This window comes from Seriola dumerili, unplaced genomic scaffold, assembly GCF_002260705.1.
Source record: "Seriola dumerili isolate Sdu_G_001 unplaced genomic scaffold, Sdu_1.0 BDQW01000149.1, whole genome shotgun sequence".
NCBI classification, from domain to species: domain Eukaryota; kingdom Metazoa; phylum Chordata; class Actinopteri; order Carangiformes; family Carangidae; genus Seriola; species Seriola dumerili.
Genome location: NW_019174404.1, coordinates 13,003,100 through 13,021,107, shown reverse-complemented (window position 1 = coordinate 13,021,107; position 18,008 = coordinate 13,003,100). Strand labels below are relative to the sequence as shown.

Here is an 18,008-nt window from a genome sequence, read left to right as displayed (position 1 = left end):
ATCCTACTTTAGACACAGAGCATAGACAATGGCAAGAGGGACAGAAGGCAGGGGAGAAAGTGGTGTGACAAAATAACATTATAGCATAAACTGAGATGTGGGGGTGTTAACACAATGTTAAAATTATTCCATACAATAGTCTTTCTATGTCTTAAGTGATGAGATTTGATGAAGATTAGTGCTCTCCACTGGGTTTTTCCTTAAATCCCTGTGCCCTCAAATGAAGCTCCAACTGACTCATAGATCTTAGCTAATAATTACCTGGGATAGTGCTAGTGCTGGTGCTGGTGCATGAGCCATAATAGCACAGTATTTCCTACCATCTTTTCCTTGTCAGTTATTTTACCATTCAACCAAGGCAGATATGTGGTAGTAGCTCATTAACTCCCACATTTCCCTCCACGTGCTGAGTTGCAACACCACCAGCAAAAAGTAAAAAAGACAAGACAGCTCACAGCGTCCCAGTCGGTGGCTGCTGGGCCCACAGAAGCCTCAAGTCAAAGTGTGCAAATCAAAGTCAAAGTAGAGGGCAAGTCTGTGGCAAACACAGGCTGAACTAAAAACCTTTCCTCTTTGCCTCAGTGCACCCTGAGCTTCACGTTCCATTCACATCACAAAGCCACAAACTGGAAAGCAAACCTTTTGACGAGCTCCACGAGTTTGTAACTGGATTATCTGTCATTAGAACTAAGCCTGTTTCAGCGTTTTTTTTTTTTTTCTCTTTTTGGCCCCTGCTGAACCAATGAGGTGACCGGCCTCTCTTCAGACACGCTTAAATTGAGTCTATGTGGAGTCTGGTGTTCTGCTGTGTATGTACCACCTCAGCCAACAATAATGCCATAAAGAGCACTACAGGGAGATGCGAGTTAAAATATGAAAGGAAAAAAAAAAACGGCGAGAGATACAAGTACAGTTGGAGAAATGGGATCCCTCGGGGGTCTTAATGACAAAAAGGTTCTTGGAAATTCCTCCCATTACATGCAATAACATTTGTCCATTGGTCTAGGGTAAAAGAAAACACTCCAGACTTAAAATCACAATAGCTACAATATTTTTAGAAACCAAACTATGATAAGCCCTAAAATTAGAATTCAATTAGTCTTGAACAACAATTCACAGTGTGGGATAATAATCTTGTGTCGCTCCAGTGAAAAAATATTCCTCTCCGGTGTGGCCGAACAAAGACACAAGGGATCTTAAACTCATGTGAACATGCTATCCGCCCATGCATTTCTCAGTTCACATAATGGCACATATATTGCAAAAACAACTGGTGTGACCACAGGCCAATTCAATTTTTTCAGCTTCTGGAAACAAAGGCTTGTCTGTGAACCTCGCAAGGCCAGAGATTCTACAATGCCAGGAGACAAAACAAGAACTCGTTCTTTGTTTACAGCAGTCATTTCCTTTAACTTGGCTGCAGTTTGCACACTGGACCACTGGGACCTTCACTGCTACCATTTTATTAGCATGTGGTCTAAAACGAACTATTTCTCCGGTCAAGAGCATATGCTTTTCTTGAGTATGTCGCAATGTCGCTTTAAGACCCAAAGGAGAGATCTTTTCAGACAGGGCTTGTCAACACAACACCACGCAAAAAATACTACAGATCACCATGATTTAAAAGCAGGAGGAACCAGAGGTTAGTCCAAAACAGTAACCAATGAAATGGGGAAAAATAAAAGGAGAGCAGTTTTACATCTGAGTTTCTCATCACTGGTACAGCACATGTGTGGAGCTCCAACTATCTGGGACTTCCCTCCCTGCCGGACCTCTGCTCGTGGGAGTCAGTTTACTCCCTGCTGTGCTCGCCATCCTTTAATATGCTGATATAACTTACTGTAGAACAACACAGCAGTGCAAAGTTGAGCACATGTGCGGCATCAATCTAACTCAGTGTGAATGTGGGAAAATGGACGGTATGAGTTGAGATGACATCAGGCCACAGTATCTCAAAGCCCTGCCTGTTCAGTGTAAACATCAGCCGCCTCAGGAGTGTGAGGGTATTTCCAACCATTAATCAGTGTTTGTTTACCATGTTTTATTCCAACAACATGACACTGAATAGGACCGTCCTTAAAACACGAAATTAGACTATTATCTGGGGATTTGTTGTGGGAGCGGCATAGACAGGGATGATGATGCTTTACTTGGTTCAGTGATGAGCAATGTGGGATCCTGAAAGAACCAGGTCTGCTCCAAAAGGCAGGTTTACTGATAACTTTGCAAGTAAAACATAGAATATCCTGATATCCGGCCAGTTTTAGTCTCAAAGGAGACAAGGGGACAACCTTACATGGAAAACTAAAAAGCAAAGATACCTGATCGATTTCACTTCAAACAATAACAACAGAGACCAGTGAGCTACATCGCTGGTGATAAATACAGTCACAAGGAATTTTAAATGTTTCAAACCAGAATATTGTCTAATTTACAGTGGCGTATTTGGGCCACTGTAGGTAAGCAAGACTAGGTCAAAACCTAGCATACAGCTGGACTGGGGGGTAATATTGACTGAATATTCTCTGAGATTCCTAAATCATAAATTTGTGAGAAAAAAACTCCCAGAGATTACAATCACAAATTTAATGAAAGAAAGGAACCACTTCAGTTTCACTTTGCAAGGTTGGATCATTCTCATCACACAACAGACAGATATCGTGTCTTCTGCCTAGAGTGGATGACCTAATCAAATTATACTTTTCAATCGGATTTAGCAACAAGGAAATAGCCTACTCGTGATTTTAGCCCAGAATCACCATATTATCATAAGCATCCGGACGTTGAAGAGACATCGTCTTGAATTGGGTCTATAGAAGAAAACAACAAATTAGTCAGATTTGTGTGTGTGTGTGTGTGTGTGTGTGTGTGTGTGTGTGTGTGTGTGTGTTGCTGAGTACCTGACCAAACTAACTGACAAAGCTAGTTTGCGATGATGACACGTTTAAATTGAAAAGTCAAAAAGGGATATGGTCAACATATCTGACCTAACTCTTGATTGAAATGCTGTTTAATAATAGGGCTACAACTAACGATTTCATTACCAGTTAATCAGCTGAATATTCTTTAATTAACTTGTAATTTCTTTGGTCTATGAAATGTCAAAAAATAGTGAAAAAATTAAATTTATCACAACTTCCTAAAAGCCCAAGGTCAAGCCTTCAAATGTTTTGTTTTGTGTGACCAAAAGTCCAAAACCGGAGACATTCGCTTTACTATGTTTTATGACAATTCCGTTTACTATGATATATGACAAAGAGAAGCAGCAAATCCCCCCATTTGAGAAGGTGGAACCTGAGAAATTGTCATATTTTCTTTCATTATTTTTGCTTGATAAATGACTAAAAGGGTTAAATCAATTATCAAACTAGTTGCCAATTATTTTTCTGTCAACTGACTAATCCATTAAATGACTATTATTAAATAACTTCAGCTTCATTTAACCATGATGTAAACTGTGATGATTTTAAATGATATTTCATGAGGTCTGTTAGAAAGCCTAATTTGATTTTGGATATAATTGTATTTCCCACTCACACGAAACTGCATGAATACTTAAAACTCACATATTTCTCCATGCATGTACTGAGGGTTAAGACAGACTAATACAGACATCTAAAACTGACTGACTGATTGGTTAATGTTAAGGGTTAGGGATTATCCCCTGGTCCTCAAAAACTTGTGTGTTCAGAAATTATGTCACAGCTCATAATGTTGCAGTGACTTCCTGTTTACATAGTTGTTATGTAGCTTTTGACTAGATGACACTACAGATGTTTCCTTGCAACCAATTTAGATGTTTAGACATTTAGACAGTCTTTACTAGTTAAGATTCTCCTCATGTTTTAATGGTACAATGAGTTACTTAGAAAGGGCTTTATATGCAAACTGTATGTATATGTCACACATTTGACAACTCCGCAAAATGGATGGCACATAAAAATACTGACTCTGGATACTGCTATACAGGTGTGTGAGTCCACTCAATTACCAACATCCATTCACTTGTATTTCACTTGCTCTTACCTTAAAGGTTCCCCCTCATCCTATTACCACAGCTGGCTCCAATCAATGTGAATAAAATCTTCTCTTTTTTTAAATTCAAAGGCAGAGAGACATCAAACCAATTTTGTGGGACTTTGTCCCCCATCAAAGAAGTCTTAAAATTTCACCAGATTTTTTCTGATTAGTCGGTTGTTGGTTCGGGAAACGGGCTGTCATAAAATCCTTTGGAATGGTATGTCCTTACAAAATTCAACCAAGTCAAACAGCAATCTGATAAAGTATTGAACAGAACTAAAAATACCCTGCAAAAGCAGGGTTGTGGTATTTCTCAGTTCACTGTGCTAGAGTGAAGGTAACACTGCAGGGATAATACTTTGTGGTAATTTGTGTCAAGAAGGAAACGCAGCTCAAAACAAATTAATAAATTCAAATGAATAATTCCTGTGACCTGTTGCTGACTTAAAACAAGACACACATGGAGCTCCATCTCCAGCTCAAACCACAACTAGTACTAGCAAACCAAAGCACCAAAACCTTCCTTATTTAATAAGTTGAATAAAAATTAAAGGTAAAATCACCAGCTTATTACAATGATAGGGACAACATGGCTGTCTGAGACTTTGCAAAAGTAACCTAACCAAACACAACAAACTGGTTGTTGCTGTTGAGGTTGTCGTCTCGACTGTAGTCTGAATTTCTGACTGTGTGTTGCTCACTTTAATTCACAAGTACAGTGTATGGAAATCATCATAAATGTACCAGGAGGTCCAACACCGGAAATGATCCCAAAGTTAACTGTGGGTGTATGAAAACGTGCCGTATGGTTCAAAGCCCCCTGGTTGTCAGCACACTGGAGTGAGGGAGCAGCTCTCAGAGTGCTGATGCAGCATACCTGGTAGATCCTGGCAGCAACACTTCAAAGAGCCGTACTACTCTTTGAAACCCATCATACTTCACCCCTGTGGTTGCTTAAAGAGCCAGTGTGCTTAACAGTTTCAGTATGTTTGGCACACATTGTCATCCCGAATGTGTGTGGGGGGGACTCAGGAAATTCTGTGTTATAAGAAACAGCGCCGAGGCGAAATCAAGGCAATTTATCCTAATATCTTATTAAAGACATTTCACTGCAGTAAAAGGTGAACGCCAAACCAAGGCCTGGGAGTACTAAGGTACAAGAGAGCTTTTTGTATTATAAGCCAGTGACAAATGGGAAGATAAAGGGAACTATGTATTTTTTGGAGAGATTTAAAATAAGCTTTCTAACAAAAGCCACAGTATATTTCTCCTTTGAATTATTAATGTGAAATGTAAAAAGCTGAAATGTGAAGCTGAACTAAAATTTATTTTCTGATGAATGAAGTGCCAAAGCAATAAATGTAAAAGCAGAAATATTTAAAGGGAATGACAAAATTCAGAGAAGAAATGTACGATCCATCAAAGCACTGGAGCTCTAACCTGAAACAAGGGATCAGAAGGTGATTTTTGCTTCTTCAGTATCATATAGAAAGGTTACATGAGGCTATCCATGAAATTATAAATTCTATTAAAACTGTCTTTCTCGGTTTGTGGAAATAAAAACATTTTAAAAAGGGAAAAGGCCAGACATTCCTGGAATTCTCTGACAGCTCGATACACAAGAAAGGGCTGGACTGGAAAAACAGAGTCCAAGATCAGGGCCAAGCTGTCTGAGAGATTGTCACTCACGTATCAACAGAAAAATAAAAGGGTGGTAACCATTGACGCTGAACTCTCAATGAATTACACCCTCAATCGCCACTAGGTTTATTATCAAGGCCTGGTACCATACACCACAACCATGTGATCATATTCTGTCCTTGTGTTTCCTTCTTCTCTTCTCCGAGCAATGTGAGAGGGGTGAGGAAGGAGGAATTTCAATGGCTGCAGAGGCGAGAACCTGGAGCAGACAGACTAAATGTTGGGTGTTTGACATTGAGCACCCACCGCCAACCCCACCCCCACCGCCCCCACCACCCCTCCAACGCAATGTTTTAAGCTGCCAGCATGCTTCACACACTCCCGGCATTCAGCTGCCAATTCTACTGCTACTTAGCTTCACAAAACACAATTAAAAAGGGAACAAAATGCCCATTTCCAGGCACATATTGAAGTAGCTTTCCCAGAGAGGTGTTGGCACTCAGCAATCCTTTTCCAAAGACTAACAATCTTCAATCTAAAAAGTCGTCAGAGACCATTAAAAAAGCCTTTAGGTTCTATTGAGTGTGACCAAATAGGCTACCACAATCTAAGTGTCTACAGTAAAGACTTTTGTTAAGTTGATCACACACAAAATCCTCAGGACAGTAATTTGGCCTAAGTGAATAATACTTTAAACTGAATCCATCAATCTCCCATAACAACACTCAAACAACACAAGTCAAACACTCAACTACAGTGTGTTAAATGTTTAGGCCTCTTTTGACAGACTCTGAAAAACAAGAACGGCTGTGTCGATGTTCATCAGCACAGCATCTCCAACTCAAGGATCTCAAAGGAGAGATATGCTGTTTACCTTGGCAGTGAACCCCATTGAGACTGTAACGCACTATTCTCCCTGTGCTGCCTCGGGGGAGGGTGAATAAATAGTACACGTGAGCACAATGGTGAAATTTGACCAAAAGCAGGACTACAGCTCTTATAAGGCAGCAGAGGTGTGCTGAATGCAAATGTGGGGCAACAGAGAAGGAACTTTTGAAATAATAAAAATATATTGAGACATTACAGAATTGACACTTTTATCTTTCTCATATGGAGCTCATCTGTATCTTCTATATCCAACATTCATCATTCGTCTTTTTTGTGATCTATAAGGAATCTTGAAGAAAGAAAGAAAGAAAGAAAGAAAGAAAGAAAGAAAGAAAGAAAGAAAGAAAGAAAGAAAGAACAGAATAGTTTAAACTTATTTTCAAGTGGATCTTTTTTTAAACCAGATTTCCACCTTATTTCTAAAATTCCCATCAACTCAAAGATCTGCTTTTGCGTATTGTTGGTTCATGTGGATGTTTGACCTTCCCTGTACAGAATGATATACAGTATGCACATAGCTTGACACTAAAAGGCTGCTTTCACATTCATCTACTGAAGGGGGAAAGTTTTTCTGAATGTATTAAATCTGTTTGAGAGTCTGGAAGTCAGTCGTGGTCCAACGTACATGAAGCCTACAGTGCACATAAAGAATGGACTTTACAGTGAAGTAGGAGGCATCTTCTATCTGTTGGTTAAATATCAATATTTGCATATCCATACATCCTGGCTTTTATGAGGGAGAAGGAGTGAATGTAATTTAAAGAATTTCAGATCGAAAATTATCATTCAAAACATGTCCAGAGGGGACAAAAGAGACACTGATACATCAGTTTTTTCAGAATAAAAAAACAAAACAAAAAATGATTATCCCTGTGTATGACACATTTCTTTGGACTCACCCAGTGCTGCTAAGTAGATCTGTTCCAGAGTGAACAGCTTTCACGGGCCCTTGGGTCGTAGCAGCGGTATGCCGCAGCTTAGGGTTCAGCGTGAAGCACTCTCTGCTCAGCATCCTGTTGGCCAGGTTCAGACTGGTCAGCTGCAGGCAGAGGAGAAGACTTTAAAAGATCATTCGACTTCAACAAATTCATTGACATTTTCATTACACTTATTGTATTAGCAGGATGTTGGAATACAGTTGCTAAATGTTGAGTCAAGTCTGTGCTATCATAGCAATTGCTGCCAGCCAGTTCAGACAGCGTCTAAAACAATGGAAACGTATGATGAGTACATGCTCGTGTTTTGTTCCTCCCTACGTCGACCACTTCGTGCTCTTGTATCTGGGGGCTGTTTGAAATGTACACACAGCACATGGCACAGCTAGTCTCCACTCAGCACTAAATCCAGGTGGTCCCCTCCCCCACCTCCATCCCTAACAGAATCTGCAATTATGATTTGTCAGGCCAAATCTGTTTACAACCACATCAGCAATACTGAAGCAACTGCACCTCTGTACTGCTCTGTACCCTGGGAATTATGCTCGTTGCCGTAATCGAATGTTAGGATTAATCATACTGCTGTGGTGTTTTATTTACTTTATTTCCTGCTGTGTAGCACTAAATGTCCAATGGAAAACTTGTAAAGCAGCCAAGCCTTGTGCAGCATGAAAAATGTGTCAGCATGGTGTTACTCAGCTCCAGCCTTAAGTTACTTATTAAGGTAGAGTGGTTGCACTCTTAGAAACTATTGGCTCTAATTAAGAAAATAAAAACATATATGTGCAAGCAAACATGACAGGGCTTGTTGAAATGTCATATATAATTTAACATGTCAGAACTGGAATACATATGTACCATAATAAGCAGTTATTTACCACATATGTATTCCCATAATTCCCCATCGTCTAAAGGCATGCACTAACTGAGACAAAATGTTACAAGGATGTCTTAATGAAGTGTTGGACATAAAAATACACATGTACACACATGCTGGAAGGATTTAACACCATGTTTATGCATCACAGAACAGGAGTATACACACTTTATTGTATATATGTCGCCTAGCATGAGAGTGAGTAATTACTAAGACCTTAGAAGTCAACTAGTGTAACAGGGTGTTGTTCTTGTTTACAAAGTTCTCCATTTAGTTCCGCAAGTGATTTAATGACTTCAAATCTGAGCCCTAAAAAAAAAAAAAAACATGTACTCTGAGCCTTTAAGTGCAAGACACTGGACTGTTTTACTCTGAAAAATAAACTGCTGCCATGCCCAGGATTAACTATCCATAGGAAATACGGCAAACACCTTTCAGACAGACAGAATAATGTAGAGTCAAAAGGAAGCCATAAAAACTGCAGTCTGTGTGGTCTGGTGCCATCACAAAAAACTTTGACAGACAAAAAACCAGTGAGGCAGAGGCAGAGGAGGAGGAGGAGGAGGAGGAAGGAGGAGAGGTTGCGGGGCTCCCCACGCCGAATGACAAACCTTTGGGGAATATAGGAGAAGGTGGTGATGGAGCCAGTGAAGCTGCCGCTCCCCTGCTCAGTGCCAATTTGCCACATTCCTCTATTTATAAGCATCAATTACCACAAAAAAGTGGCTGCTTGTTAAGTATCAACAGAAATCACTCCCCCATGGTGCATCTGATAATGAGACCTCACACAGAGCTGAGGCTTGATGCGGCTTCGCCACTGTTTAGGCCAGCCAGCTTCAAACCCCAGTTCCAGACTCACCCCCGCACCAACCCCAGCCCACAGACGGCAGGCGAGCTGATGGCTGAAGGAGGAAGGTGCGCGGTAAGAGGCAGCAGACCCTCCGGCTCCGACAGGTCTGCTGAATGAATGCGCAGCGAGATGCCGCCCATCAGCATGGGGTCAGAGCCAGGTTTACACATCAACAAAGAGGAATATCAGAGACCTCACAGAGAGAGACTACTGCAGAGGGGCCAGATTCTTCTTCCTTTCATGAAACGTTGCACAGATCAGTTTACAGTTGCTTAATAACTCAGCATAGTTTCTTCTTCAAACACAGTGAAGCTTCCTGCTCCAGGTGGGTGTCGCTCTCGGCCCAGTGGGTTATAGAGGTTAAAAACATCGTGAACTCACGTGTTGTGTTAGCAGGTTGATGTGACCGGAGCTGGCGTAGTGGCGAGCAACCTGCTTGTCAGCCAGCTTCTGCAGGGCTGAAATGAAGGCGTGCTGGTTCGACTGGGCCTGGGCAGACAGGGAGTTTAACTCCTTAAAGGCCCCCACTGAGTTTGACTTCAGCTTACTGGAACTGCTCCTCCTGTTAACTGAAAAAGAAAATCGTAAGACAAATGAGAGAGCATAAGAATGAACAAGATAACAAGGTCAGTGCTTGAAGAGCTGAGCAGCAGGGAGCAATGTTTTTACCTTGGCCTGCAGATGTGGGTCTAGAGAGCTTCTGGCTATAGATGTGCGTGGCATTTGGGATGGAGGAGGGTGCCCCAGAGCCGGATGTGGATGAGGTAAAGGACTGAATCCTCCTGAGCACCTGGGGTTGTTGCCCGGTTGAGATTGTGTTGGAGCCGGAGGAAACAGCTGTCCGAATCGCTCTCGGGGGTTGTGTGACTACAGGGGCAGAGGTGTACGCAGGAGGGTCAAAAAGAGGCTCAGAATGGCAGAACTGAGACTTTGCCAAGGACTGCGCATAGGACGGCGGCTGAGGAGGTGGCGGCGGTGGCGGACAGTGAAGAGGCAGGGATGCTGGAGCAGGAGAGCAGTGCTGCAGATGGATATGTGTGCAGTCTAAAGTCAGAGGAAAGCTGGAGCAGTGCTGAGACGCCTGGACATCTGGCTGGGTTTTACCAGTTCCAACCGCTGCCTGTTGTTCTTCAGACAGCGCACGTACAGGAGGTTGAATCTCAGCGGCCTTGATGTCTGGGTCACTGCTGACTTTCCCTGTGGAGAGCGAGGACTCTGAAGCGCTGGAATCCTCTTTGGCCACAGGCAGAGCTGTTCAAAGGAGGAAAGAAGCCAGAGCTCCTTTATCATCAGTTAGCCATTCCTCGGCTCTGACACACATTTGTTTTCCCCCAATGAGTGCTAATCATTTGAAACTGACCTTTTCTTCACCCCAGATGACTCAATCCTTTTCCCTTAACTTTTTTTTTTTGGAGTTCACAAATCTAAACAATTCCTGTTTACTGTGCTTGAATGATAAAATATTAAACATAAACCAGACTTACAGTAACAATATGAAAAAAAAAAACACAGAAGGAACTCACTTTTGGAATTCTCATAGTCGCCTGAATGTCCTGAGGCATTAATTTCATGAACGTCTTTCTTAACACTCCTGACTTTTGTTCCTAGGAAGACGGTGGCTGATTTATTTTTCTGTGTGTAGAATGTCAGTACTTCCTCCAGATCGTTTTCACTGTTAATAAAAACAGGAGATAAATGTGTATAGCAGATTGAGATCACTCTTCACTCAGTAGCATATATAACTGGAATGGTAAAGAGCCAAACCCTGAACAATGGTGAGTGGACTTGCCAATTCACTAACCTTGCTGCAGTGATGTACTCCTGAAATACACTGGGGTTAACACAATGTTCCTCTTTGCTATTCTCCTGTTTTTTCACCATATGTTCAGTTTCCTGAGGAGATAAGAAGGAATAAAGCAAGACATATAGTGGTTTGTTGCACAATTTCTCCTGTGTTTGCCTCACCTCCATGTATGTTGTAATTCTTAGGTCAAATCAGTTTCTGGGAATGGGTACCTTGTTGTAACAGTGGATAAACTCTCCTAACTGGTGGGACAGGATGCGTCTGCGGTCTTGAAGTGGTAACTGGCGACTGGGCAAGACCACCTTAATGTCTTGTTGAAGGTTACTGGCTGCTCTTTTCAAGAAGCGAATCACCAGCTCCTGTGCAGACAAAAAACACACTTGAGAAATCTGTCATTATCACAGCCCTGAATCACTGATTCATCATGTCACACTTATTCAAGCTGCCTGTGTGTGTGTGTGTGTGTGTGAGTGTGTGTGTGTGTGTGTGTGTGCTCTCCTTTCAGCATTCAATGCCATTTAAAACACCGAAAGCTTTGAATTTAATGGCCTAGAGATCTGCCTGAGTTTGTATTCATTTTCCCCAAAGGTTTGAGGTTACTGATGATGATGTATGCCATTACAATGCAGACTTTCCAATCAGGCTTACTTTTACAGAGACCACGTTTTCCTTCTATGTGGCCACAAATGCCTCGTGCACGTTTCTGCTAAAGCCAGGGTACAGATGAGTAAGAGAATAATAATGAGGGGAACTCTGGCATATATATACATACAAAGGAAACAATGCTCCAGGGTATTCCACCCATGTCAACTTTGTTAGGAAGAGCAGATTAAAAATGGTTATCATTGTACCATTTGGTCGTCATCCTTCTCTGGCCAAGTTGGATTAGTGTTGGCTCTGCTCTCTGCTAACAGTCTTTGCTGGACTCGCTGCAGGTATGAGGAAAAGGCCATCCGGGCCTGCACCTTACTGGAGAGGAAAGGGAAAAGCAGAAGAGAGAGAGGAAAATCATCATGGACTGCAAAGGTAAAGCAATGGAAAAGAAAAGACGCAACAACAAAGATTATCCACTAGGTCTTCTGTCAGTTTGCTTCAAACTGACATTAAAGACTATTTTGTTATGTCGGAATCAGTGATACATCTGTTACAACAGAAAGAACAAGCATTTATACTCATTCCATTTCGCTGACATATCATCCAGCAAAAGAGAGAAAACAAAAACACATATGTATCACTTTCAGCCAGAAGTTGTTCAAACACAATGTATCTTGTTCTGCACCGGCATCAAAATGATAAGCTGTCTTCGTGGCCCAGGTGAACCTGGAAAGAGAACTATCAGAACATTGTAGTCGAAAAAAAAAAAAGAAAAAAAAAGAAAAAAAAGAAAAAAAAGGAAAAAAAAAAGGTTTTGGAAATAGCTGTCAAACACAAACAATGATATGCTGTACTATAATTTCCTTGCGTCAAGCACTGAGGAATTTCTACAAACTCAGACTTGTTATTGTGATTCCTCTGTAAATTATAATTTCAGGCACACTTTTAAAATCGACAGGAGACCACAGTCTGATTGAGGGATATATTAAAAGTTAAAATGGAAAATATTATTTTTGTTTGTGTATCATTTTATTTCTCAGTCAATTATTATCCAATCATTAGCTAATATAGGTCTGTGGCTTTAACTGGTACTGAACTGAAAGGTTTTATCACCCATTTCTTTTACTAGTTGTTTAGAAATAATTAAATATTCCGGCAAAGAAGGCCTGAACCTCTTCTCATCTCCTTCACTGGGAACATAAGCATTTCTCCTTCTAAAAGAGGGAAGTGAGGGAGAAGAAAATACTGTAAGGGAGGAAGATGAGAGCAGCAGCCAACCTGAGCAGCAGCCCAGAACACAGACTGACCTGAGGTCCCAGCCCTGCTGAAGGATGTTGAGCAGGTTGACTCTGGGCCTGGCATTGTGCGTGGCTGCCTCTGAGCTGGACAGAGCCTCGCCGTGGCAGCACTCCAGTGGTGTGGCCACTTGTTTTCTCTGCTCTGCTACCAAATCCTTGTGTGAGACTGGCTTGAGAACTTGTTTCACCTCCTCTCTTTCCTCCTGAGCGCACTCCTCTCCCTCTTGACTGCTGCTCTCAGTCGGGGAGGCCTTGGATTCCTTCCCTGAGGTATGCAGCATTGCAAGGAAAGACAAATGTCAGTTGCATCACTGGCATTTTGGATTAGAGACACGGACACACTCAAAATAGGCTTTTTATTGTTGCTGCAATGAAATGAACTCATTCAGAGTCATATTTGGCCAACCTCACCGTGACACAGGGGAGTTATTTATTGGAACCAAAAGTGTATTAGCATGCAATGTTGTCCCACTTAGCTACACTCTTCTCAGTTTTAGAAAAAAAAGCAGTTTCCTGAGCTGAGGCAGAAAACATCAGGCCTACCCGATTTTTTCTTCCCTGCAGCAGAGCGATGAGTCAGGTGGCGCTGTCTCCTCTTACGTGCCTCAAGAGACAGCAGCTTCCTCTCATACTGGACAACGTGACAGCCATGGACGGCGTCCACCTGCAGCTGCACATTCCCATTCACATTCCTGAGAGACAGAACAAGAAATGTCAACACAGTGGTGATAACAACAACAATAATGATTTATACATATATCATCAACAATTACAAAGTACTTTGCAGAGCAATACTTATAAATTTTAACTGAAGCCAGTTCTGAGAAAGATTAGTGTGGTTGAGTAGCTGGTCCAGAAGTTGACATGACAGACAGTGATGGTCCAAAGGAGAGAGGATAAATGGCAAATAATAAAAGCAACTGAGGTCTGTAGCAACAACCGTCTCACTAATCTGGCTTCCTAATGAATATGGAAAAATCATAGATGGGCTTAGTTGGGGGCCAAATCTCCAGACAATATTGCACAACAGTCAAAGCTGTGGTTAAAACTTGAAAGCCCGTACTGATTCAAATAACATAAATGCATGTTGTATTAAAATAACAAAAATGTGGTTCAATAAAAAGACACAGTTCATCTGTAACTGTCTTTCCCCCTCCCGCCCCCAAATCGACACCACAATGCCACATAGACACATAGACATTGGGCGCGCTGGAAAAGTTGACTGTGCTTCATCTTTTCAGCTGTTCCCCTCACCTATCCAATCGAAAGACCAAACAAACGCCACGTTCGAATCCAACCGTTTCCACAAACTGATGGAGAGATTTATTCCCCAATCCCGACCACAATGGAAATGCTTACCTTCCATGGAAAAGTCTGTTTGCCAACATGTAGTTCATTGATGTCTTGGACTCCAGATATCCACTGAGAGAAGAAGATAATGAGCAAATTACAATAATCATAAAGGCAGCGGCCCCATTGAGCCTTGACCACCTTATTTTGCGGCAAATGTGTTAAAATGGGGCTTCTGTGATATAGCTACTCTGGAAGCAGCCGCTATTAAACGCACCAATAATTTCCCAGACTGCTCAATAATATGCTTTTTAAAATGCCACAAAATCCCTGCTGCTAAGAGACCCGTGGATCTAATCAAGCAACATATGCTCATATAGGAATATGAGTTGTAAGCACAAAAAGGGATTTCCTCTCTAATAGGAGTTTCAATGCCATTTCGACAGTAACTCACTGTGGGATATAAGGCTTCCTTGGAACATAATACACAGTTCAACAAATACGTTCTGACAACAAATAAGTCAGTAAATTTGTAGCCACACCTTAGTCTGGTAGTTAGTAATTAGACACAGTCAAGAGGAGTCATGGTCTGGCTTTAGGAACTGATTGCATTCATTTAGCCTAAATGTCTACTCTTATTTGAGGACACATATTAATAACATTATAGATAAGCACCCCTTGGGGATTGCAAGTGATCTGTCCGCTCCTTCTTGGCTCAGCTTACCCATAGAGCTCCCATGTTTCTGCAGTGGGAAAGATCCTAATGAAGCCTCCTCGTCTCTCATATTCCTCCTTTATTTTCCTCAGAACTTTGATCTATATTTGTGAGAAACAAAAGAAATTTTCTGAAATAGACTCAGCTTTAAATAGAGTTTTCAGGTTCCTATAATGTCTTAATTTAGCAGAATCGCACACATCCTGTCACACACCACCGTTATTACCTCCTCAGCTGTCAGGCTCAGGGTGCTGTCTCCTTGGCCTTGTTTAGCACCTTGTTGGTCTTTTGATGCCTCTGTTTCTGTGTTACTGGCTGATGAAGGCCTCTGTCGCTACAGGGGACAAGAGTAGAGACAAAATCATGCTATATTGATACCCACCATGTGATGCCATTCATCTTTCCAACACATATACTTCACAAAAAATAACTGGGTGGCTTCATAATTGTAAGGAATTTAATTGTGTTCTGCGGTTTTTAAAGCAGTCTTAAATCTTTGGCGAAACTGTTTAACATCTTCAAACTTCTTCAAACATAATTCTCATTTATAAATGGAAAATGTGCAAACTGCACCTTGAGTAACAAAAAAATACCCTCTCTTCTTTTCTGCCTGTCACATAAATGGAGCATTTTGTTATACGCTGGCATTCCTAACTGTCTCCCCGCTGCATGCACGACCAGGCTGTGATTGACAACTTTGGCATGCAGGTTGGAACTTGGGCCAGACAGCACGGCGCAACCCCACGGGATCACATACAGAATTTGTCATCTAAATAGCAGGGGGATTACGTTTAATTTGTCTGACGCGGCTGGGGGGATACAAAGGCAGCCAAAAAGTGACAAGGCCTAATCCCGCTGAAAAAAGTCTCAACTGCTGCCCCTAATCAAAGTAAAGAGAGAGGACAGGTTCACCGTAGGCCCCTGGAGTTCTTCAACAGCCTCTGTGACAACCCTGGTTTAGTGTCAGGCTTGTTTTAGATTTAGGTCTGAGTAACCGAGTTTCTCTACGGCAAAGTTTCTGACTTTTTGAGTCAAGTGGTGCACTGCAGCATTTGAAGCACTCGCGTACTAACAAAAAGCCACTTTGCTAATGTAATGAAAATTCTATTAAAATAAAGCATTAGGGATCGATAGAAGCCGTCTGTCTGCCACTGTGAAAGACGGTAAAGCCACATAATCAAATGAGCAAAAAGCAGAAAGCAATTTCTTACCGGCAATGTAACAGGCATCAGGGAATTGCAAAGGGTCAAAGCAAAAGAAGATTAATATGTCTGAGTCCGAAGACAACTTACCACTCTGCTGTGTGCAGTGGTCGGTGCAGAGAAAGGTTTCTAAGAGACAATGGGTGAAGACAGTGAGTTGTGGGGGAGCACAAGCATTACCATTGCATTACCATGCATGCTACATCAACATGCAACAATGAAACTTTGTTAGTGTATGTCTAAACAAATCCTTTACACAATCTAAGGTGGAGCAGAAATCTGTCTGATTTAGTAATCTCCCTCCAGCAGACCCTGCGCCAAATCTGGGTGCAGTAGTCGAGTGGAGGGAGCCAAGTGCATTAGCTGTTGTGGCATCATTAGGCAACAAGGCCTTGAGAGAGCATTAGTCACTTGATTAGAAGTGATAAAACAATAAGCCACAGAGAGTAGCACTTACACACTGATGTCACTCAAACACTGTAATTACATTAGCAGTTGTTTTGCATTACAGTGAATTTTCCATGAGGGTAAGAGAAGAGTGACAGTGGCAGGAATGTACTGTAAGCAACAGAGATGAACACAAGAATGGGAATGTTTCACAAGGAAGGGTGAATGAGTGCAACACTTGGCTTGGCTCTTTGCTGTGTGTGTGTGTGTGTGTGTGTGTGTGTGTATGCGTGCGTGTGTGTGTGAGACTCCAGTACCTGTGTTCTTGGGGCTGCTGGGTGTTTCAGGCTTGGGTCCAGGGTGACTCGGTCAGAGCGTGGCTGTCTCGACAGGGGGTCCTGACACACAAAGCCTGCAGAGGCACAAAGGAGTCATAAGGGGGTATATGAATAACATTAGGTCTTAAATATGTTCATTCCCACGACCTTCATACCGTATATTACATCAGATCTTCAATGTTTGTGCAAGAAACCAAAGTAGAACGAGAGGCACGAAGGCAATAAATTACATGGGATTCAAGATCTTTACGAATATCATGCTAATTCTAAGTTACATTTGCTTTCACATCTTTTTAGGCAGAAACCGAGGAAATGTTTTAATATAGTGACAGACTGCTGCCCAGTACAACAAAAACCTCAATGTGATGTGGACCACTGACTGGGTTCCTTGCTTGAAGGCATAGTTTGGCAAATATGCTTATTCACATTCTTGCTGAGAGCTTAAAGAGAAGAATGATACCAATCTCTCTGTTACATATAACACTGCAGCCAGCAGCCGGTTATCTTAGCTTATCACACAGAATGGAAAAGGAGGAAACAGTTAGCTTGGCTCTGTCTAATAGTAAAAACATCTGCCTACCGACACCTCTAAAGCTCATTAATTAACACATAATATCATGTTTGTTTAGTCCATACGAAAACCTTAAGTGTAAAAACAATTCAACTCTTCATGGGGGTTACGTGTTGGACTCTCACTTGTCTCTGAGTGCTTGCTAGTTGACCAGTGGAGACTGAGAAGTTACAGCTCGTAACGCACCGCAGTAAGTAAAACAGCAAATGGTCATTTTTATACTTCAATTATTGTCCATTGTACAAAAAAAAAAACAGATAAAAACATGTCGATTACTGAGCTTTAGAGTTGTTGCTTGATGGTTACCATTGGACAGATGCAAGCAAGCTGTTTCCCCTTGTGTCCAGTCTTTATGCTAAGCTAAGCTAACTGAATGCTGGCTACAGCCTCAGGTACAACGCACATGAGAGTGGTATTTATGTTGTCTCGCCGCCAGGAAGAAAATAAACATATTTCCTTCCTATCCCCTCAACTTTGTAGTCTTTGTACTCTCGATTAATAAATCTCCAAACATTTACATTTAAGTGCATCACAATGGTAGTTAGGAGGGATGAGGAAAAATGTTGGTAATTCACATTTCCCACTCGGATGTTCCCAC

At 41.7% G+C, this 18,008-nt stretch overlaps 1 protein-coding gene across 1 annotated transcript in view; it reads right to left on the bottom strand.

Moving 5' to 3' along the window:
- ttll5 (tubulin tyrosine ligase like 5) overlaps window positions 1-18,008 on the bottom strand; it is a 46,183-nt gene that overhangs the window by 11,394 nt on the left and 16,781 nt on the right. Inside the window, exons 14-27 of the mRNA XM_022751005.1 lie at window positions 16,819-16,913; window positions 16,205-16,243; window positions 15,139-15,246; window positions 14,922-15,013; window positions 14,267-14,329; window positions 13,451-13,599; window positions 12,917-13,172; window positions 11,867-11,984; window positions 11,228-11,374; window positions 11,013-11,104; window positions 10,735-10,883; window positions 9,881-10,462; window positions 9,593-9,780; window positions 7,449-7,588 (exon numbers count right to left, since the gene is read on the bottom strand). Coding sequence (XP_022606726.1) covers window positions 7,449-7,588; window positions 9,593-9,780; window positions 9,881-10,462; window positions 10,735-10,883; window positions 11,013-11,104; window positions 11,228-11,374; window positions 11,867-11,984; window positions 12,917-13,172; window positions 13,451-13,599; window positions 14,267-14,329; window positions 14,922-15,013; window positions 15,139-15,246; window positions 16,205-16,243; window positions 16,819-16,913 — 2,218 coding nt within the window. The remainder of the gene's footprint in view (window positions 1-7,448; window positions 7,589-9,592; window positions 9,781-9,880; window positions 10,463-10,734; window positions 10,884-11,012; window positions 11,105-11,227; window positions 11,375-11,866; window positions 11,985-12,916; window positions 13,173-13,450; window positions 13,600-14,266; window positions 14,330-14,921; window positions 15,014-15,138; window positions 15,247-16,204; window positions 16,244-16,818; window positions 16,914-18,008) is intronic.